At 41.0% G+C, this 24,397-nt stretch overlaps 1 protein-coding gene across 2 annotated transcripts in view; it reads right to left on the reverse strand.

The window, feature by feature from the left end:
* Positions 1–24,397, reverse strand: part of F13A1 (coagulation factor XIII A chain) — a 152,236-nt gene that overhangs the window by 73,743 nt on the left and 54,096 nt on the right. For both annotated transcript variants that reach the window (XM_079934613.1, XM_079934612.1), the window contains 3 exons: positions 23,407–23,658; positions 5,602–5,720; positions 3,081–3,188 (listed from right to left, as the gene is read on the reverse strand). In XM_079934613.1, the coding sequence (XP_079790739.1) occupies positions 3,081–3,188; positions 5,602–5,720; positions 23,407–23,658 (479 nt within the window). The remainder of the gene's footprint in view (positions 1–3,080; positions 3,189–5,601; positions 5,721–23,406; positions 23,659–24,397) is intronic.

Here is a 24,397-nt window from a genome sequence, read left to right on the forward strand (position 1 = left end):
CCCAAGGTTGTAAACACTAGATGACAAAGATTTTTATCTGGGGACGGTAAAGGCAGATTCAGATCATCATCGTCATCACCCTCATCAGAAAGTTAGATGAGGCAGATAATAACCTGAGTTATTATCTGTGCTTCATACAGCACCGAGCACCCAGCTACTTTCTGCAAATTCCTGGCCAGGCTTCAGTGCCAGACTTTGCCGTGACCACAGGAAGCAAATGTGTCTTTGGGGCCCCAGTCACCTGCTCTTGCCTCCTGTCCCCTCTCCACCCGCTGCAGGTGCCCAGCCAGGACCAGGCTTCTCATCCCACTCCTTCGTGGCAGTAACTGAGCCCGGAAATCTCTGCCTTCCATCACTGTCACCTTGGCATGAACTGCAGTCAGTGTGCTACCCCTCCCGGAGAATTTGCCTGTCGCGGTGTATCCTGTTCCAGTATTTGTATCCTATGAAAGGAATTTCCTGCCTCAGTGACCAGGCTGGGGAGATGATGGAGAGCTTTGAAAATGACCATGCAGCTCCCTCCGTGCCCCCTAGAAAACACCCACAGGCCTATCTGCTCGGACCCAGGGCTCTGGCTAGACTCAAGCAACTTCAGAACATTTTCTTTCTGGGCTCCCTAAATATATCTTCTCATATTTTAAAGCAAATCTTTATTGAGAAATGTGAGGGGTTTCTGTTTTGTTTTTTTCTTTCAGTCTTTGCTTAACTTCCCTCAGCAATTTCATGATAGAGTTCCAGGATTTGTGAACAGGAGAGGAACTCCCTGAGTGACCAGAAAACAATTGACTTTTTGGGAAAGTTGCATATTTTTTATTGATTTTTGGAGGCTCCATATTTTATTTTCTAAAATCATTATAACTGAATAGATTTTGGAAAGATTCACAGAGCTCTTCTAAGGATTAAAAGACATAAGAGATATAAAAAGATTTTGAAAACTCTCAGACGTATATTTTGTGTATGTAAACGATGGTACTGGTGGAAATACAGATATTGCCCAGGGTGGGCCTCTCCCCTAACACCCAAGGCCTCTCCCTCAAAAAATAAAACCAAACTGAACCCCCGAAATTGATTCTGTCCAGTTCTAAATCTTGTGAGTTATAGATTTTCAAAATCAGAACTTCATAGGATTTTACGATTAATACGATCTCAAGGCAATTTGCATTAGGATTCTCTGCTTAATTCAAGGCTTAACAGCTTCCATCTGGCCAGATGCCACCATAGTGTTGGGTTAGCTGCTTCCTGTTTGCGTCCCTCTTGCTTTCGCTTGTGTTAGGTAGTGATTTCTAGACTCATAAATATACCCACAACATGTGAGTAAGCTCGGGTTGACGAGCATGTCATTTCAGAGTGCCTAAGAAGGAATTAATTTCTATCTAACCACTGCGACAACTGCTTCCCGTCTCACTGCAAACCTGTCATGATGACTTTACAGGAGAAAAGGGAGAATTTTGTCATGAAACAGGGAAAACAGTGACTGACTGCAGGTCTACTGCATGTTGTAATAAATAGCTATTATAAAGAAATTCCCAAATTCTTCAGAATCCATTGTCTTTTCACTTGCATAGTTTACGTTGCATACATAAACTAACAACAGAAAACAAAACTGCCTTTAGATATTAGTTTTTACCTTCTCTTTTTAAGCTCCACTCTTCGTAAATTTACACATAGCCTAGTTACTAATAAAACAATCTTTGTTCTTAAGAGCTAACCATAAATTACATTTCATATCATTCTCAGTCTAATATCTTTATATGAACAATATTTGATTTTGATTTTATTTAACTTAAACCAAACCCAAAGACAGCATTCTTTCAGATGGATTGTTTTTTTAAATAAAGCTTAAGGAAACTGGTAACAAAAAGGAGTATTTGTTGCTCAGTAACAAAAAGGAGTATTTGTTGCTCAGTCTTTGATGGTGTGAAATGGCATCTAGCTTGATGCTTTTTTCGGGAATAATCTGCTCGTCAATCAGATTTGATTCGCTTCCATGCACCAAGGGCAGGATCTGTGTGTGTGGCACGTTGGTATGGTCCAGGACTGCACAGGACCCGGTCCGCACGACAGTACAGTCCAGGACCTGGGCAACACAATTAATTCACTGCCCAGACCTGACCCCTAACCTTCCCACTCATGAGAATTGTATCTCCTCTCTCAGGAAGCCGTTCCGTTGCAGGGTCTGTGCATTCCCCGAGATGTTTCAGGATGTCCTGCAGAGACCAGCAAGGAAGGTAGAAAATGTCTAGCTTTGGAGTCAGCAGACCTGGGTTCTAGCTGAGGCTTTGTCCCTGACAAACTGTCCTCACACTGTTTCCTAACTTGTAAAATGGCGTGGGTAATGTCACCCCCTCCCCACTTATCTCATGTGAGTACTGTGAAGAATCAAGGTCCATTTCATAAACTATAAAGCCCTGTGGTGAGGTATCATTGAAATAGAAGCTAGGATTAGTCATTTATTTCTTTACTCTTACTATGGGTGTGAAAATGTAGAAAATTTCCATCTTGCAGGGTTTTTTTTTTTTGATGCTCTTTGATGTTTTTTTTGTTTGTTTGTTTGTTTGTTTTGCGGTATGCGGGCCTCTCACTGCTGTGGCCTCTCCCGTTGTGGAGCACAGGCTCTGGACACGCAGGCTCAGCGGCCATGGCTCACGGGCCCAGCCGCCCCGCGGCATGTGGGATCTTCCAGGACCGGGGCACGAACCCGTGTCCCCTGCATCGGCAGGCGGACTCTCAACCACTGCGCCACCAGGGAAGCCCTCTTTGATGTTTGTTTGTTGATTGATTGATTATAGTTGCTGACACTTTGTCATGGTCGCTCTCAGCCCCTAGGCAAAGATTCTTAAGAATAAGTGATCTATATCGTCCACGTCATCTATCAGCATTTGTCTGAAGCCAAAGCAACACACAGTACTGATGTAAGAATTTTGTTTTACGGCACATGACAAGTTCAGGGAATTACAGACTCTTCCAAATAAAAGTTTATTATGTGCAAGTCACCATTTCAACAGCACTTAATGAGCTGACATCTATACTGAGGCAAATGACATGCGTAATCGATTTTAGTAATCAGTGGTTGTTCTTACCATGGCAGATCCAACACGACTGACTTTGATGGGATTCCCTCTGCCAGAAAGGTCCATATTCGCTCTGTCCATCACATACAGGCAAGCGTCGAGGATGCCATCCTCAAACTATTTGGAGAAAAAAATTAGAAACTATTTAATGTCCCCTCTGAAAACAAGATATTCTCTGTTGAAAAATAAAATGAAACCACAACCTCATGTTTAGAAATGTGTATTTCCTAGATGGTAATCACTCATAATCTTTAGCATGAAATATCAAGGTGGAAGGAAGGAGACACCCTCTTTTATTTTTTTAGTAATTAAGAACTTAAATACTAGCTAGAAATACAAACAGAACTACTAGCGAGCTGATGTACTCAAGGGTCAAGAACTGACCTGAAGTTCTTCAGAAGATTGTAGGGTTAATTTAGAGGATCTCTCCAACATATTGGCTCCAGCGAAAAGGCAAGGGAATGAACCATTTACCAAAGTCAGGCCAAAGTCTCAAGCCCTCAAAAGTAACATGAGTCCTTGTGCATATCGACAGTAAATGGCTCTCAGGTACTTCTCAGGAAGGCATTTCAGGTCTGCACTGGAAACAGTAGGAGACCTCACATAGTGAGTGTCTGTCTAAGGTTTCCTCTCGTCTGAGATAAGGTGGACTCCAGGGTCAAAGAGAGGGCAGGAAGGCTTAGAGAAAGGAGATCATATTATCAAGGGAACCATCAGGTAGTCAGTTCAATTTCCTTAGAAAGAACTCCTAGCCACATACAATGCCCAAAATTTCCAAACAAGGAACAAAGACAAAATAGTAAAAAATAAATAAATAAAGGCAAAATTGGAAGATTACACTTATACTGTACCTCATTGTACAGAATATTTCCCTGAATACAGAAGCCTTGTATATTATCCACCCAAGGGCTTAGGACAGAAATCACAATTTTAATGGCTAATTTCCATGTAATTCCTCATTAAAATCCAGTTAGAATAGCAGCTCTGCGTGTATCCTAAACTGATGTGATAGATGCAGAAATGGGTAATTGCACTAGCTCTCCAGGTGAATAAGAACTCATTACTCTGGTTCTTATTAGGCAGTATCTTTCAGCTGCGTCTGTGGGGCATGACAGCCACGAGCTGGAAAGGTAAAGACATAGAGAACTACACTACAAACTACTGGCTTTGCTGGTTGCTCGGACTGAAGTACACAAATTAATGGACTCCAAATGACAGTAGAGACAGGCAGTGGCTGTGCTCAAGGCATCTATCCAAAGGCAGGCTGTCTGGGGAGTCCACGATCATGCTTGGAACCCTTTCGCAGTCCTTGCTACCCACCTAGATGACATTTTCCCTTGTTAGCTCTCTCTCTATTGCCACACTGGGGGCATAAATAGAATGACGCCTAAAGGTTAGGAATTAGGGACCCAAGGCGAGAGCACCAGACAATAAGCAATGGTCGCGGGTCGTATGTCACTCAGGAAGCGGAGGACTTGGAACCAGGGAGCCAGGCAGGGACCCCAAAACAGGGGAAGAGCGTGTAGATCATTAGCCCGGCAGGACGTCAGAAATGCAGGCGGGCAAACCTGAACACTGAGAAGGAGCAAAAGGCATAAAGCTGGGTGGACAAGACAAGAGCCAATGATGACAGCCCAGTGGTCAGGCTCGAGCAGGGCTGAGCACGGCAGGGAGAGCCCATATGGAAGTTTAAACAAGGATCTCACGCCAAGAAAGTATCCTGTGACCTGGTGAGGCCAAGTTCTGGGAAATCTGCCCCTGGATACCCAGAACGATGGTGCACAATTGCAACCATTTCAGCCAAAACTCTGAGAAATGACACATTCGCCTGCCCTCACGTTGCTAATGGAAAGTCGTTTCTGAATCACAGGACATGAGTCTGTTTATGGAAATACGGTAAAAATATTCATTTCCTCCATTATTAAAGATGCCAAGCTGAAATAGCTTGAACCACTGAATATCTCAGATGAAATACCATTTGCTACCTTATATCCGGACAGTACTTTGAGGCTGCAGCTGATAAAATGTCTCAAGGTGAAAGCCCAGTGGGCCCTCCTTTGACTAAATGGTAGCATTCTTTTCTAATTAGCATATCTAATCCTAACCCTTAAAAAAAGGGATTTCTTTGAGTTGGGCACTTGCCTTCCTGCACCCTTTGCATTATTATCAAAACACTTTTCCTTAGAAGAAAAGAAAAACATGGGTTCATTCCAGGTTGGAGAGCAGAGTCTAAGCTCGTGAGATTTCACTGTACTGAGTTTGCAAAGCATTGCTCACTGGAATGTCATATCATCCACACAATCTCCCATCTCTGTAACATTGTAATAACCGAAAATATGTGATTTCAGCTGATGAATTATGCAGGTGCCTTTCTAAGTCTCTACTCCCAGGCCCATCTTGGAGTCTCAGATCCTGAAAAGCAGGAAATTGTGCTTGTCTAATATCGACAGAGAGCACCCTGCAGTGATACATGGGGCTAAAAATATTAAGTAAAAATGTCCTTGACAATGACAAATTTTAAGTGGCTCACCTGACCATAGCTCCAGCTTCTACTCTTGATGTCATTGAAGTCTCCATAAAAAATAACCCCGATGTCATTCAGGACATACTCTTCTCTTTCTTTTTCATTATCCAGGTATACAGCATCCTCTGCATTGAAATGTAAACATAATGACTATTACCAAACCAGAAGGTTTTCATATACTTGCAAGTTTGTTTTGGTCCTAAGTTGCTAAGTGGGAAAAAAACTAAATGGGAAAAAAGTCTTTTGTTTCACTAAAGGTAGCTCATTTCACAACGTGTAATTTTAGCAACGGTGAACATAATTAGTGGCCTAGATCAGTCTGTAAATGATGACATTTGTCAGCAAAATGCTTCCATAAGTTCCAAGTAGCACAATTAAATTGACAAGTCCCAGTAAACATTTTAGGATTCTGTTGCATCAGTGGTTTCAGAATCAGAATTTTATAATGCAGATAAAAGTCTGTAACACAGATCAAAAAGTAATTTCCAAAGTATTCATGTTAATAGAATTCCAAATGATTTTAAAACAAGTCTGGGGCATATTAGGAGGCTGGAGTACCATCTGTCATGCCTGGTTAGTGGCCCATAGGGACGGGAGGAGAGAGGCTGGGCTTTGTCTCCTTTCAAGGAAAAATCCTTGTGCATGTGTTGGTAAGCGTGTGTCCAATCGGCCTCCCTGGTCATCTTCCTCCATTGCAAGGACTTTTCTTCCCTGTGGCTATAATCTCAGGAAAACCTCGCTGCCCATCTGCCCGCTCAGTAATCAGCTGGTACTGATTCCCAGGCCAGGTGTGAAGGCAGCGAAAGCATCTTTAACACAGGCAGGACCATACAGGCTCTAAGTTATACTCAGGTCAATTTGCAGGCTTGGAAATGTTCGATTTTGGTTCCGATCGGGGACATCGTTCATCACATTTCTCTGGCCCTACTTGCCGTCCTAGTACCTTCTCAGGGATCTTTCCTCCTCATTCCCTGATAAGGTTTTTACCATCCCTCTGGAGTAGTGGTTGTCAACCCTGGCTACACATTAGAATCATCCGGGTAGATTTACAAACTCTCGATTCCAGCCGAACTCTAGATCGACGGCATCAGAATCTCTGGGAGTAAGGCTGAGATCCAGGCATCAGGGTCTTTACATTAATTAATTAACTAATTAATTAATGTTAAGCTCCCCAGCGATTCTGATATGCAGCCGGAGTTGAGAACAGATGCTCTAGCCCCTTGCTGCTCAAAGAATGGTGGAAAGACCAGCCGCATACAGCACCACCTGGGACCTTGTGAGAAATGCAGAATCTCAGGGCCCAGTTCTGACCTACCGAAGCAGAATTTGCATATGAACAAGGTTCCCCGGGATTTGTGTGTACATTAAAGTTTGCCAGGTGCTGCCCCATCCAACCGGCTTGGATCCCCCATTGGGCGGTATTACAGCTTTGACAGAACCCTTCGGCGATTCTGCGGTCTTGTCTGCTCTCCGGTACTTTCTTGTAACTTCCTTTCCAATCTTTGCCTCTTGCCTACCATTAGCCTGGTTTCATGCAACAGTAAATACAGACACGCATACACACATCTACATATTTACTAGTGTCCAATAAAGTACACACATTTAAAGTGTATAATTTCACGACCAAAATAATAAACATGTCCATCGCCCCAAAAGCTTCCTTGTACCGCCGTGTAATTCCTCCCTCCCAGTCCTCTCCCTGATGTCCCAGCCCGGCCAGGGAACCATTCATCTGCTTTCTATCACTGTAAGTTCATTTGCATTTTCTACAAGTTTACATAAAAAGAACTGTACAGTGTGCACACGTTTGGGGGTCTCGCTTCTTTCACTCAGGCTCTTTCTCTTGAGACTCACTCATGTCGCTGTGTGCGTCAATAGCTTATTCACCCTAAAGCCATTTTATCTTTCTAGAAGAATCAGAGTTACAGGACAGACGTGCCGCAGCCTCCCCCCAGCCCTCGCCAACGTGAACTTTGATGCTTCAGACTTTTGGCCTTGCTGGGTTCCGTGGTTTTGCCAGCAATCTCTATACAGTCATGTGACTCCTCAACTGAAATGACAGCTTCATTTCCAAGTGGAACAAAGCAGAGGTAACATATAAGGAAGTGACAACAGAAATAGCGAGGTCAATAGTTCGGAGTAAAATCCTAAAAGAATACATTTATTTTAAAATAAAATCATCTCAGAATATGTATAAAAGGACATTGACCGTTTACATGCACCCCTTTTACAGCCCGCCCCCAGATGATGCTATCAAAATGGCCTGAAAAAGAAAGGCTACTTTTAAAAAACTCCTCTATAGTAGTGGTTTAACTGTTGTAAGTATTGTAATAATAAACATCTTAGCCAAGTGCGTTTCAAATGCCCGTTATTGAGATAAAACTCCTCTTAAGGCCACTGAGGTCTAGAAGTGACATTTAGGAATGTTTCAAGATGTTTTCCTTATAATATGAGATGTTTATGGACTTGCCCTATAAGATATTAGACTGTATTATAAGCTACCGTAATTTAAACAACTGGTATAAAATTAGATTAATGGGTCAAAATAGGTAGCCTAGAAATAGATGTTATAATATGCATCTGTCTCTATGAAATAAATTTATGATAAAAGAAATGTTATAAATCAAAGAGGATGACTGGAGTGTCCATTAATTCAGCTGAGAAAATTGGCTGCTTGGGAAAAGTAAATTTTTTGTACCCCAGAATAAACTGAACATTAATTTAGAATCTGAATTTAAAAATACAAAGCATAAAAAAATTCCAGAGTAAAATAACTGTGAATAGTTACTTGGTCTCCAAGTGAGAAAGTTTTATCAAGACAAAGATAAAAGAAAAAAATCAAAAAGGAAATGATCACTGCATTTTATTTGATATAAATGTAAAACTTGAATTTCAGATATAATAAAATATAAAGTCTACAACAAACTAGAGAGATATTTGCAACAATAGAAAATGTTAGTAAATTTTCCTTACATGTAAAGAACTCCAATAAATTGATAAGAAAATCATGAAGTGTATAAAAGAAAGCCAGTAAAGGGAAAACCAGTTCACAGATGAGGAAACGTGAACAGAAAATAATTTAAAACAACTTTAATTAAGTAGTAATTCAAGAACTGCAAAGGCTTCAAAAGAAATTATATGTATATATTCATTTGTCTATGTATTTTATTTTATAATACTCAGTACCAGCTACTGTGTGATGAATTGCCAATCTACTGATGGGACTGTGATTGCTACAATATTTTAAAAAGCAACTTGGCAATTGTATCATTAGCCTTCAAGATATTCATGATCTTTGATCCAGAGCAATGAATCTATCTTCCATTTGGTACTGTAACTCCTGCTACTACAGACCAACAGCTGAACTGACTGTAAGAATGAAAGCTTTGGGCTTCCCTGGTGGCTCAGTTGAGTCCGCGTGCCGATGCAGGGGACACGGGTTCATGCCCCGGTCCGGGAAGATCCCACATGCCGCGGAGCGGCTGGGCCTGTGAGCCGTGGCCGCTGAGCCTGCGCGTCCGGAGCCTGTGCTCCGCAACGGGAGAGGCCACAACAGTGAGAGGCCCGTGTACCGCAAAAAAAAAAAAAAAAGAATGAAAGCGTTAAAGGGCTAGAGTACAAAATGAAGTTTTCCTTCAAAATCTTCATTAAATGGCTCTAAGAAGATTGACTCATCTTTGAAGAGCATCACATCGGGTGAGACTCACATGATTGCTGACCCTCCCCAGTTCCCACCTGTTTCTGTAAGTTAGTGTGCTTAGCTTCCTCTCTTAATCTATTATATATGAGATCTTTTCTTTGTCTGAGTCAAGAGAAAGAAAAACTTATCGAATAAATAAATTTAATAAATAAAACATATTAAATAATTCTTTAAACAGTGTAATTTATTCATTTAGAGTGTGCCAGGATAAATTAAAAGAACTTCCATCTTAAAATGCTGTGTGAAGTCTATTGTGCAAATGGAGGTATTTTGTAAAATAACCTTAAAACTGTAAATTGACATGTTTGGTCAAGTTTAATTTGTTTTGTTTTCTTTTCCTTTTTTCATTTGAAAACTACTTTAGCAATAATTCCATGATTACCACATTCTGCCATTAAGAGATGTTTGTTAGTACCCTAACACTGCAGAAATCTTAATGAGTATGAACTCATTCTATCCATCCTTGTCAGTTAAGGTATTTGTTTCTTGACAAATAAACCCTTTGATACTTTCAGCCTCAGAAATCAGTCTCAAAGCTATTTCCAAGTATAGTTTGTGTGAAATAAAAATGTTTAGCTTTGGGGATAATTTTTCCAAGCTGACATCCCTTGAGCAAGATACCTTTTTAGTGCTTTTATTTGGTTAGACTACACTTTTTCTGAAATATTTTTGTAACACGTAACTTTTTTTTGTACTTTTGCCATTTGAAAATGTGTGGTGTAGCTGGTCTGTAATCAACTTGCAAATTGAAAACTACCGTTGGCTTTGTAAGTCAAAAAATAGGTGATTTTGTCCTTGTATATTGTCATTCCATCTGCAGAAATCCTATTGATCTTATAGCTACTACTGGTTTCTTCACAGTTCACAAATGAAGAACTTCAGTGAATGCGACTATTAATCCTGTTGGGAGGTGAATCTCATTTCACCAGAATTAATTTCTGTTTTTGCACTAAAACGATGATGCAGGGTGAGGACACATCACTCTGAAATTGGAAGACGTCCCCACTGAAGGCTCCGAAGTGGCCTGCTCAGCTGAGTTCCAGGTTACTACTCATTATTTTGTTCACCCATTGGGGAATTCGATTATTTTATGTGTTGGGAGACGGCCATTCTAACTACTGTTGACTTCCTCTGTTTGGGGAAGATATAACAAGAAAATAAGAAAGAATGTACACGAAGGGCGAGGCTGGCTACTTCTTCCCATACATACTTCCCAGAAGTTGTGCTTTCACTCATATGACCGACAAATAGATTTTTGGATTCACTATGATTTTTCACCAACAAATATTATTATTAACAGATTTTCCTATTTCCACTAGTCCTTGCAACAGTTTGTAGTGTTTCGATCAGAACATACTGTAATAATCAAAAACTTAATTCCATTATAAAAAAATATTGAATAAAAGGCTTTTCAAAAAAAAATAAGTTGAAAGCATCATAACAATTCATGATGCATTTTCTCTTTAGAAATCACATTTTTGGGCTTCCCTGGTGGTGCAGTGGTTAAGAATCCACCTAGCAGTGCAGGGGACACGGGTTCAAGACCTGGTGTGGGAAGATCCCACATGCCGCGGAGCAACTAAGCCCGCGGGCCACAACTACTAAACCCGTGCTCTAGAGCCTGTGTGCCACAACTACTGAAGCACGCACGCCTAGAGCCTGTGCTCCACAACAAGAGAAGCCACCACAATGAGAAAGAAGCCTGCACACCGCAATGAAGAGTAGCCCCCGCTCGCTGCAACTAAAGAAAGCCTGCACACAGCAACAAAGACCCAACGCAGCGAAAAGTAGAAAAAAAAAAAAAGAGAAATCACATTTTTTAGTTCTGTCCACTGAAAAGAACTAGAAAAAACAACCAATGCAATGGCAACAGCAAGTACCCTTGAGCCCAGATTGTGATCTCTAAGTACCATTCCTCTCCACCCACCCCCCATTAAAAGGTACCTGGGCTCCTTAAGAAAAAGCAGGTCTGGGTCAGGAAATGTACGAGACTAGCCTGAAATACTTCTTCCTACCAGAAAACAAGGAGGTTTTAAAGATTCTAGGACTCATGACGAAGGAATCATAAATCAACTTGAAGGAGCTCCCAATGGCCAAGAATGGGACAATTCAAATAGCAAAAATAATAGTCACTGCAAAGTATTAGAACATGTGAAATACTTCAATATTTGTAGTTTCATAGTGATTTTAAAAATTCATTGGTCACCTTTATAGGGTGCTGAGAATCAACTCCTTATTTAAAAAACTTAGAAATAGGAAAAGAGCCATGCATTTAGACTTTATTCTATGACTGCTACCTCAAGGCACCAAAATAATAGATGCTAATAAATGCAGAAAGAATGGTAGATGAGACCAGCACCATTTTGCAGTCCCTAATGAAATAATGGATCTAGGCTAAAATCATTTGTTAAAAGGCTAATGGGGAACTTCATAATGGATGGATGAGACTGGTAAAACCTGACCCTACTGATAAATCTGAACATCACAAAGAGGGACAAACAGACATTATGAGTCTCCTGACGGGACGAATGCCCCAGAAAGCACACAGCATACGACTTAAGAAGTATATAGTTCTTAAGTGTCCTCTCTGCCCCCCTCCAAAGAAAACAGAAAATAATTCACTTATAGATGAATCTGATTGAGTCTCTAGATAGAACTAACTGCTTAACAGAAAATACAGGGGTTAGAGAAACACTACACCCATGCCAGCATTTGTTCTCTCGTCTTTTTTTTTTTTTTAAACGTCTTTATTGGAGTATAATTGCTTTACAGTAGTGTGTTAGTTTCTGCTTTATAACAAAGTGAATCAGCTATACTTATACATATATCCTCATATCTCCTCCCTCTTGCGTCTCCCTCCCACCCTCCCTATCCCACCCCGCTAGGTGGTCACAAAGCACCGAGCTGATCTCCCTGTGCTACGGGGCTGCTTCCCACTAGCTATTTCACATTTGGTAGTGTATATATGTCCATGTCACTCTCTCACTTCGTCCCAGCTTACCCTTCCCCCTTGTCTTTTTGATGATGGCCATTCTAACAACAGTGAGGTAATATCTCATTGTGGTTTTAATTTGCATTTCCCTAATGACTAGTGAGGTTGAGCATCTTTTAATGTACCCGTTGGCTTTTCATATGTCTTCTTTGGAGAAATGTCTATTCAGGTTCTTTGCCCATTTAAAAAAAATTTTTTTTTTTTTTGCTATTGTGTTGAAAATACCATATTTTGCCTAGCATATTGGCATATAGTAAAACACATGGTAACACCTGGTGCCAATGAAAGTTTAAAGAAATGGATACGCTCGTGTGCTGTGGCTGTGTTATAAACTACTGCATCCTTTTAAAAAACTTTGGCTGTATCTATGCAAATCTAAGATGTGGATTTCCTTTGACCAAGCAAAGGTATTTCTAGGTATCTATTCTACAGAAATACATTTGTATGAAGGTGTGTGAAACATTCATTGTAGCACGGTATACTACAGTGAAAATGAGAGGAAATCTAAATATTTGTAAATAAAAGACCAAATCAATTATGGTACAACCATACCAAGCAGTCACTAAAAAGAATATGCTTGTACGGATATAGAAAACTCTCCAAGGTATATTGTGCAAGAAAGTATAGAGAAACGTGCATAACACAATCCCACCTGTGGTTAATAGAATCCAAACTCTATAGATGTACATATGGACATTAATATGTAAAATTATAGCAAAATATCTGGAATGAAATACACAGTTGAAGTTTGTTTTCTCTGGAGATGCTCTAGGATTGGAGCGTAGGTGTAAGGGAAAGTCCACTCTTTACCATTTATATACATACATGTGTGCATATTTGAAAGGGCAATGTATTCAACTAATTGTCAATTAAAAATTAAAACCATTCAAAAATACATTAAGTGAATGGAAGTACAACAAAATGGTAATTGTGATTTGTAGATCTCTGCGTTCTTTTTATGCTTTCATTATTTTTTATTTCTACAATAAGACTTTCATCATGAGAAAAAAGTTATTTTTTAAAGTGTGGTTGCGTTTACACGAAACCACCTATTTAAGAAGAGGTTAACAAGTTTAACTTTGTTGCATTAATTTTTCTTCAAGAACAATATGGTGTGTTCTTTTTTTATTATCAATGTCTTTATTAAATATCTTTGTACAATGATAACTTCCCCCCTTCTTTAAGTCTCCCTGTACTCTTTTCTTCCCAGCACAGGTTGGATTAAGCCTTGTTTTGTAGTGTCCTACGGATGCTGCAGTGACATTCACTCCACTATATGGAAATTGTTCCGTGATTTAATTATTTCTTGAACAAGTATGTGTTTAGTATTTACTCCATGCCAGAAACTTTCTAAGTGTGGTACAAAAACAAACTCTTTAAAACTCATAACATCTCTAAGAGGAAGGCATAATATTTTTCCCCATTTTGGAGATGAGGAAACTGAGGAAGAGAGAAGTGTCCATCCCAAGGTCATAGTGCAGGTAAGAGGTGAAGCCAGGATTTGAATACTAAGCTGTCCCCCAAGTAGACTATGACTCTGAGTCCAAGGGATCAGGGCACGGTCTCCCCAGCGTCCAGCACATTGTGCCTGGGAACGTGGCACAGTAAACGCCAACCGCAAGAATGAGAGATGGGGATGGATGTCTGAGCTTTGAGAGTGAGAGAGAAGTCCAAGAAAATGAAGGATTTATTTTTGGGCTTTGGGTTATTATTGATGGGAAGTCATAAATTTAGGTGGCAAACCATGAATAGGAAGGAGTTCTGCAGCTCGAGCCCAGACCATCCTTTTCCTTGCAGCGGCCGAATTAAACCTTACCTCAAACTCGGCGGGCGTAATCATGAATCCACAGCAGAGGGCAAGGAAAACAAATGGGGAGGCTTGAATTTAATTTTAAATTTATTTATGATTTTAAAAGAAGATTGAGGGCGGAAAGAAGAGCTTTCGTTCCTCTGTTTTTATTCAGATCTGTCACTTTAAAATATAGTCCAAAGCTAGGGTTAAAAAAAAAAAATTACATCCCCATGGAAACGCCAAAAAACTCTCTTTGTTTGATATGCTGACAAAAACCAGGAAAACTTAATCATTTGCCTCTTGAGATTTTTGGTGTTGTTTTTTTGGTGTTGTTTTTGTTTGTTTTAAAAATTCTTTTGTTAGAGAGGTGTGGTGAGGTTTTTCTAGATCTGGGGGTCACGGAGGGTACTATTATACTATGAAAAGGAAAAATGAGCTGACATGTCACTGTTCTAGTGGCCCAACAATCTGAACTGTTATTGATAGAAAGCAGAGGTGTGTGTGTGTGTGTGCTCGTACGTAAGGGTGGGGACTACGCTTCTCAGTTGCGTGAGAGCTGATAGGAGAAGCTAGGTCTAGAGAGCTCATAGAGTTGGAACGGCAGCACCACGGACCCGTCGACATCCTCTTGATCCCATGAGACCTCTGGCAAACCACCGTCACCACAATAAAACTCACAAGAAAACATGGCGCCATTGGTGATTATGCAATAATACCTCCATCTGCTTCACCCAGCACCTCTGCCACCAGAACAGACCTTCAACATGCCTTGTGAATAACCACTCTTCCCGGGTGACTTACAGGAGGCAAGTAGTAAAGAAGAACGGCCTCATTTATTTTACGATTCCTCTGGTGGGGCAGTCCAAAAAAGAAAACTGGGGGCTGAGAAATGCCGGGACTCACTTCTACGGCTGATTTCTGGCGCCCTTGGAAATTACAATTTGCCGCCTTCCCCCTCAGAGAAAGTAAGAATTTATAACAAACCTGTAAAAATGAATGCTGACCATATTGATTTTAGTATCTGTACAACCTCTTAGGGAGAAGGAGGGCTATTCATCACCACGTGGGTAGAAAATTTCCCTTTGCTTATGTACATGCTATTTTAAAGTTAAAGCAAGTCCCATTTCTAAGGTCATTAAGTTCAAGCCTGGCAAAGGGATCAAAGACAGTTGCAGAGCTAGGGATGCTATCGTATACTCGATCTCTGAAGAGACTGCCGAAGAGCTTAAATCAGAGTTTGGTTCTGCTTCTGATCCTTTGGAAGAAATAACGGCTTGGCCTCTTCAAGAAGGCAAAATGTCTCACGTTTTTAGTGAAGGGAGAAATTCTGAACGAGGGATCAGGAATAACCTTTACTTGCCTCCCCTTTATATAAAAGCTGAGTGTCACTAAAGAAAGAGGCAGGACGTGCTGGGTGAGTGTAATCGGTCTTCGAGGGGGTGCCTTCATCTGGGGAGCAAGTGTGACTCCAGATCAGAGTCGTCGTGATATGTTTTTCCATCTCAAAGTAAATCCGACGGGGCGGTGACCCCAGCAGGCTGTGTGCGCTATAGGCACGTGAGTCCCACCCGTGGGAATCGGGAAACACCGCAGTGTATTAGGGACTGGCATTTCCAGAGTCTGCGCTTTTTTCCTGGAAGGGTCCAGAGCCACTGTCTTCCTAAAACGGGTTAAGTCAGCCTCTCTAGAGGCCTGCCTTTGTACCTGTGAACTCTGGAATGGAACGAGCCCATGAAACCCAGGCAAGCGATTCCTCAACAGTTGAGTCTATGCGTGTTCCCGGCAAACACGCCGCATTACATTACAGCTCAGGCCAGCTTGGAAAGTTTATTTGATTTGTGTTATTTTTCCAGTTTTGCTGGGTAAGGAATTTTCAGTGTACTTAAATATCTTCAGAAGACAGACTATTATTCATGAAGCAATTCTACAAAGAAAATATCTGATATTCTTTACTTAGCACATTTCCCCAAAGGGAGCCTGTGCCCTTGCTGGGATGCTTAATTTCTCTCTCTCTCTTTTTTTTTTTTTTTGCAAAGGAAACTTGTTTGATCTTTTAGCTATCAACCTGGTTTTATTTTTATTTATTTATTTATTTTTAATGGCAGGCTTTCCCAGGGTTCATTAGAACATCACAGAAGCATCTACCCCTTGTTTGTCTCATGACACAATACAGGGTACCCATGGTTCTGGTTCTGAAAATGAAAGAGCTTACCCTGACCAAGTCAGGGTAACCAGGTTTTAGCCCCAGCTTGTTTCCTGATTTTTCTGTGTGACCTTGAAAATTTTATGTAATACCACAGGGTCTGTTTTTTACTCTTGAAATATGAGGTTAATAATCCTCTCCCTGCCTCTTGCAGTGCTGGTTATCAACTCAATCCAGCAAACATTCATGAGTATTAACTCTGGGCCTGGCACCGTGTTAGGCTGAATGAGAAAAGGATCCTGCTTTCTGAAACACAGAATGCAGGAAGATACCTGCTTTGAGCATCATTTGAAGATATAAAAAAGAAACCCGCCCACCTAAGGAATTATAAACGACATGAATCGGCAGATGAATTCTGGAACAGACTTTCCAAACCTGCTCCTTCCAGAAACAGCTTTGGACCTTGAATCTGGGGTCATCGATATGTCACTGAAAATAACGTTCACTGTGAGCTCTCTGGGCTTCCTTCTGATTGCAGTGTCACACTGAATAATGCTCACTCGGTACAAGAAGTAAGAATGAGACTCTAATGTGTTAGACACTTGCAAGAAGGATATATGCTATTTCATTAAACAGAAGGTTAGAATAAATAAAGGCTTAAAAATTTCACATAAGCTTTATTAAAACTTCATAAAAATTCAGATAACCAACTATCTGACTGCTGTTGTATGCAAGCATTATTCTAGGGGCTGGAGAGGGTACAAAGATAATCTGCTGACCCGTCTCTCCCTACTCCCCAGTGAGGCCAGTGCTCTGCTACTATTACATGTTCTTGTTGTGTCATGACTTCTTTTGCAACTGCTATAATTCATGTTTATTAGCAGCTCATTTGTGAAACCTTTGCCAGAGGCTCTTTGAGGGCAAAGACCGTCTTTCTCACTACCATATTCGAGTGCCTACTTCAGCATTGATCCTTAATATGTGTGAATGAATAAATAACATCGCTGTACTACCCATGGGTAATTATGTTGTCATGAGCGTTGGGGGAGATATACTATTAATATTTGTGGATTGATGGATGAATGGCTCTAGCCTGAGGGTGTAAATTCTGTTCTGGGCTCAAGGGTTTCCAAGAGAAAGGGGTGTTGTTCATTGTTACCCCAGGAATACCAGGCCTGGTACATTACTCCATTCTGTACTGAAGGGTCTAAAAGACCATGTATAATTACAAAGCACATAGTATAAGAACGAATGTTATAATAAAATACAAGTTGGTCATATGTTTTTACTATTAAAAGCATCCAGATACTGGAAAGTTATTGATTTCTTTACACTAAATTTAATAGATTTCTTTGTTTAAAGGAAAATGCAAAAATCACATTGAATGAAAAGTTAGAAATACCACATGCTAATTTAGTGTCAGGTGCTAAAAGAGAGAGAAATCTACACACGTACCCACAACACATGTCCCCCATGCATCATGTATGACTTTGACTTTTTCCAAGATGGTAAGTTGTGAGATTACATTCACAACTTGTCTGTGATGATAAGTGCAGTGAACCTAAAAAGCATCTACTTGGAATTATTAAATCAATGCAGCAAACATTTATTAAACATGAAGTATGTACCAGGCACTGTGCTAGGTGCTAGGATGAAGACTGGATTTAAGGGAAAATCACTGATGGGGAATGAGGTGGGAAACAAGTGATTAAGAAAAGCCGAACCCCTTGAAAATGACTGGTGCCCTACGAAACAGAGCCATCAAATACTGACCTGAGTACTGAGCACAGGACGGGACACTGAAATCTTTCAGAACACACTCTCTGGCACTAATGCTAGACTACCAATCTGGAACAGTTTGAACTTAAATAGGGAAGTACATTCAACCATTTAGAGTTCCCAAGTGGTCAGAAAAATAAGATGACTTCACAATAAACACCCAGCTCACTCCTGCGGCCTTTGTGGGTACAGTTTTCTCTCCAACACCCAGAGAAGGGCTCTTTCCTGGAACGGACCTGAAGCCCGGTGAGCACAATTAAATTAAAAAGCTAACTAATAATTCTCCGGGCGTCCACTGCTGCCCTCAGTAACGTGGTACAGCTATTGATCCCCACTAATGATTGAGTGATTAAGGAGGATAAATTGCCTATGAATACAAAGCAAGCTGAAGGGCTCCCAGCAACAGAGCTGATCATTCTTTATCAATCAGTGCTGTACTTGCCTGTGTAATTTCAGCGCAGTGTCCTAAGACACCTTGGACATCACTTCCATGTCAAGAGTGTGGTGTTTTCAGCATCTTTGCTCACCTGGCTTTATTTTGACAGCTTCTGATTTCCTCTTTTGTTATCTTTTCTCCTTGGGCAATGGCCTCTCTTCTTATGTACTTTCTAGTTGCCAGATCATATCTCTAGGAGTCCATTGTTACGAATTAGCACGTGCAAGCGCAAAACTCGTTGATTGTCAGGCTACAGCGTATTTGGTTGTGTGTGGGGTTCATCATACGGATCCCCTGGTTGGATTATGCTTTGATTTCTAGGCCGGGAAAACCACAGCAGGAGAGAAATGAAGAGATGACCTCTTTCCCCCATTCCATTCACATCCCCGGGAGAGCTCAGTGAGCATTAACATGAAAATGTAAAAAGGTATTAACTTAAAGGCTGGTGCCAGAATTTTTCTGGAGGGAATAGCTTTGGAAAAGTGTGTAGAAGCACAAAAGTGTAGTCGACTGTTGGAGAAGCCCAAAGAACGAAATCAAAAGGCTTGCGGACGTGTTCTGCGTGAGAGAATAAGAGAATTTGCTCCTGAGAGAGGATGAGAGAGCAGAGTTTGGAGGACAAGGGAAAACAAAAGGGGAGAGAGAGGAGGCAGTAAAAGCTGAAGAGAGCCTGGAATTAGGGTTAGGGGGGAGCCAGTGGAATTTTAAGAAGAGTGAACACAGTCTCCTGTGTTTTGTAATAATTATCTTGTGATTATTATGTAAACCAGTGGTCCTGTGAGTGTGGTCCCTGACCAGCAGCACGAGCATCCCCTGGAAACTGGTTAGAAATACAAGTTCTCAGGCCCCACCCAGACCTCATCAATATGAGAATGCTGCACAGAAACCTGTGTTTTAACAAGCCCTCCAGGTGATTCTGATGTGGTCTGAGTTGGAGAACCACAGCACGGTTGGGGTCTGTGTACCCGCGAGTTCCTCATCTGCGGATTCAACCAACCGCAGATTGTGTACTATGTTTACCATCGCTGTTGGTTGAATCCGTGGCACACAAGGAATATGAAAGGCAAATACAGGACTTGAGCATCCGTGGATCTGGGGTATCTGTGGCTGTCCCCGAACCAATCCCCAGGGATTCCGAGAGACGACTGTAAACCTTTCTTCCTCTCACCGCCCCACACCGAGTGGCAATTAATGTCTAGACATTCATAGATGTTTTGGGTAACTGTTCATGATGTTTCTAAGACAGCACAGGTGTCAGCACTGAGAGATATAGGATTCCTACACGTAGAGATGGCCACAACAATATCCCCAAGAAATTTGCAGAAATGTTTGGACTTTCACAGGCCAAGGAATTAAGGGGTTGTGGCAGTTTTCTCTGGGTTCTGGGGACCGGGGCAGACCCACCTGCCATGTTCATGTAGTAAGCCTGCTTCCCACCTCGCAACTCTTATGTCTCCTCCAACAAGCTTCCAATACTCCCTCCTTGCCTCTTGTTCTCAACAGATGATTGTGCTTTACATTTTACTGAGAAACACAGAATCACAGAAGGGAACAACCTCGTCCTCCTTCCACTGAGTCTAGAAAACCTGCACCTTCACCCATATCCTACTCTGCTCCTGTCACCGTGGCGGATGGATAGTCCCACCTATCAAGGGCTTTTCACCTGTTCCCTAGATCCCACCCACTCAAGGATTTCTCTAAGTCAGTGACTCTCAACCGTGTCTTCAAGAATCATCTACAGAGCTTTTTGTAAGCCCTGGATCCCAAGCTGCAGAATGTTTGGGTGGGGAGACCGCGGCGTCAGTGGCCAAGCCCCCAGGTGATTCCAGGGGGCAGAGAAGGCTGTGAACCACCACCCTCCCTCTGGGCTGTAAACTCTTTCTCCTGGTTGGTCTCCAGCACCAGAAAATTATGTCCACTCTGTCCTGTCTTTAAAAATTCTCCTTTGACCTTCGTATCACCATCTGTTTCACAGAAGGTCTTCTTGAAGGAGATGGTAATACCTGTGCCTCCACTTTCTCACCTCCCATTACATTGTAGCCCGTGCCCATCTCTCTGGTTTCTGTCCCCATCACACCAGTAAAACAATCTTTCTAATTTTCCCAATGACTTCTGTATTTTCACAGTGTATGGCCACTTTCTTTTCTTATCCTACTCAACTAATAAGCAGCATTCCAAAGAGCTAAAGCCTGTCTCGTTGAATCAGTTGGTGCTCTGACTCTGTGACACCACGTTCTTCTGATTCCCTCTTACCCCACTGGCTACTCTTCGTCAATCTCCCTGTCCTTTGTTTGACTCGAATTGTTGATTATACTAAATCCATCCTGTTCTTCCTTTAAACTTGCCGCTGGCTCCTGCTGGCGGTCATATTTATATCTCTAGCTCAGCTATATCTCCTCTGAGCTCTAGACTCACCTATTCAAGTGCCTACTAGAACTCTCTGGTTTTATTCTCACCTTCCGCTGATCAGCAATGCCCCTCTGCTCCTTTTCTGTAACGCAGCATCTAGTGGTACCACCATGTCATCTCTAGATCTATGTCACTCTTTCGGAGCAGAGGTACCTGGAAGCTGCTCACCATGGCTACAATGGAACACCAAGGCAATGATCAGGTAGTTGAAGGTTATTAGACCATCAACCTCCTGAATGGTCCTCCTGTAAAGTCAATAGGTCAGGCAGCATGACTAACCCTTTTCACCTCTAGAAGAGAGGCCACATAAGTGCAAATGCATGTAGACATGTGTCCCATCTTACACAGATGATGTAATCCAGAAAAGCTGTTAATAAACCAAAGTTTGGGCAGATCATAGCATTCTTTAAATACCTTAGGGTGTTGGATAGTTATATGAAGTTGTATGATTTTCTTTCTCTAATGCAAATAAAATCAGTAACAAATTCTTGGTTTACCTATTTTATAAGTATGGCTTTTTAAAATACAATTTTCTTATATTAGGCCACCACCTACGTATTCCACCATCTCAGCCCCCCTTGCTGATTCCTACTCTGTTATACCCCTAAATGTTAGGGTTCTTTAGGGCTTGATAGGACATCCTCTTTCCTTCTTTATCTTTATTTTCTCCAAAGGTGCCAATAAGTCCCAAATTCACATCTCTGATTCTCATCTTACATATCAGGATATCTCCAGTCATTTCTGGTTGAGTGTCTACAGTTATCTCCAAGTAAACATTTTCAAAACATTAGTTTGTCTCTACCCCCTCACTCCCCTCAGTCTTCTCCATTATCCACTCATTTGCAGTTGTATCTGGTTGGCAAGGTTACTATAAACAGATCCCTGTACCTTTGAACTGCACATGGCCCAGTTAGCAGCTCCTGTCACCATCAACTTTGAACACTTGTCTCATAGATAAGGATTATTGGGTATAGGATGATGGAGGTGGTGAGTGGGGAGGATAGGATTAGCTCAGTGACATCTATTAGAATAGACAGTTCAAAGAAAAGGTCAGTAGGATCCAGGTTTATGTTATACAGAGTAGAAAACATTGTTGTTCACTTATTATCTGTATGTAAGTTCGGATCAAGCCTGATTTAAGTGCAACTCTCACGTTCAAAGTCAGCACTAATATAGACCCATTTTGGAAGATATTGGAGAGCAATGCATATGGAATAAGATGATGTGAGAAGCCTTTGGTCCCATCAGCTTTTATATGTTTCATTACCTTATTTCTTAAGATCTAAACGTGGACTCTCTTCCCTCAATTTTGCTACAACATTGCATCTGCCTCTGGAACTTAAAATCAGCCTCATGCCAAGTATGGAAGCAGGGGGCAGACAAGGAAGAGCAGAGATGCGGATAGGGAAAAGTACTGTGTGTGACTGAGTTTTTAAATTGGATTGGTAGAGAAATCCTTGGACTTGACTGAGTTTATTTGACTATAACCAGATTTAACTTCTGCAGCAGCCAGAAGGGAAGCCTCAAAATAGCAGTAGAGATTAAGTTGTATTATATTAAAATAAAGTTACATGTTTGCATCTCCAGAGTTACGGTTTATGAAGTGTGCACGCACTATGCGTATAAACAAATTTGTAGACTCTGTTAGACATTCAGGCTTTCTCGTCTTGAATTAAGGAGACAGAGAAATTAGTTCCACTACAGACAGGGTCAACTTTATTCTATTTTTCTGAAGCCAGATTACGGATTCTAAGAGTTTTTTTAAAAAAATTGAAGTATAGTTGCTGTACGATATAAGTTACAGCTGTACATATATAATACAGTGATTCACAATTTTTGAAGGTTATACTCCATTTATAGTTATTATAAAATACTGGCTATGTTCCTCCTGTTGTACAATATATCCTTGCCGCTTATTTTATACCTCATTGTTTGTACCTCTTAATTCCCTACCGCTATATCGCCCCTCCCTCTTCCTTCTCCCCACTGGGAACCGTTAGTTTGTTCTCTGGGAGTCTGCTTCATTTTGTCATATTCACTAGTTTGCACTTTTTAGATTCCACATATAAATGGTATCATACGGTGTTTGTCTTTCTCTGTCTCATTTCGCTTAGCATAATGCCTTCCAAGTCCATCCACATTGCTGCAAGTGGCAAAATTTTGTTCTTTGTTATGGCTGAGACTAGATATATAGATATATACACCACATCTTCTGGATCCTAATAGTTTTGAAAGTCAAGTTAAAGAAACCCTTTTCGTTTACAGAGCAATAACATACACAGAGGGGATACCATCAACATATAGCTCCACAGTTAACTAATGGTGCAGCTTTAGGCAATCTTCAATTGTTTCCCGCAATAAATCTATAGCAGCATTAACTTCAGGTTATGTCCTCATATACAGTGAGGACAAATTTTGTATCTTTTTCTATCTTTAAAACATGGAAAGTGTATGTAGGAAAGGGACGTCTTGTAGAATAATTTTGCCATCATCCAAAAAGAGACGCATTAGAAATATAGGAACTATTTTTGTAATAAGAAAATAAATCCCTGGCCCTTACCTTCACACCAAGGATTGAAGAGAATGTACGTGTCTGTTTCTGGGTTTCGGCTGGTGCGGATTACACCATAGGGGGTCCAGACAGCAACATACATGCGGAACTTCCCCACAATGCAGTCTGGAGAAGACTGGATGGACAGCCGGACAGACCTGTCCTCTCTCGTGATAACTTTGGCTCCCCACTTGCCACTCTGCAGCTCGGAGACCACAGAGACTGGGATGTAGGTTCCCTTGTTCTCCTGAGGGTAGCGACCTATGAGAAGAAAGAAGAAGTATAGTGTTAAGGAGACTTCACAAGCCATTTTTGTTCTCACTCTGTCACCTTTATAGCGAAAGGTGGGAAATAATTCATTAGACTTGAAATCCTGAAACTTGGGTTGGAATTTCACTTTGGCCACCAACTTGCTGCCTGATGGTAGACAATTTTTGTAACTTCTTTGAAGGTCAGAATTGTCCTGTCTAGATTTTAAAAAAAGAATAACAGTGCTTACAGAGTTTTTTGTTGGTTGATCAATGAATTCAAATAAGATGTGGAGATACTAACCTTGGATGCAGAAACAAAAACAGAGCTTATAGGGTAATGTGAAGTCATCAGTACCTGAAATTCTGCCGTCTAAAAACGTAGAATTGCTTTTTTAGGGGTGTAAGGCAAATGTTTTTGTTTATTCTGAATACAATTTTACTATTTGTTATACTACCTATAATAGAGCTACATTTATACGTTGTCCATATGTCACTATTTTCGTGTTTAACTGAAACGTATTTATTGCCAACATCATTAGTAATTTAGGCTTATGTCATGGGCAAGAATTCAGGCTCCGGAGGCAGATTGTCTAGGTTTGAATCTTGGCTATGCTACTTCCTTTACTTCCTTACCTTTGTAACCTCTGGCAAATTACTTGACCTTTACAGATCTCTATTTTCCTCTCTTTTTCTCTATCAATAAATGAGAATAATAATACTACACAACTGTTATAAAGCAGAAACTAACA

Source organism: Stenella coeruleoalba (genome assembly GCF_951394435.1).
Source record: "Stenella coeruleoalba genome assembly, chromosome: 10".
Classification (NCBI taxonomy): Eukaryota; Metazoa; Chordata; class Mammalia; order Artiodactyla; family Delphinidae; genus Stenella; species Stenella coeruleoalba.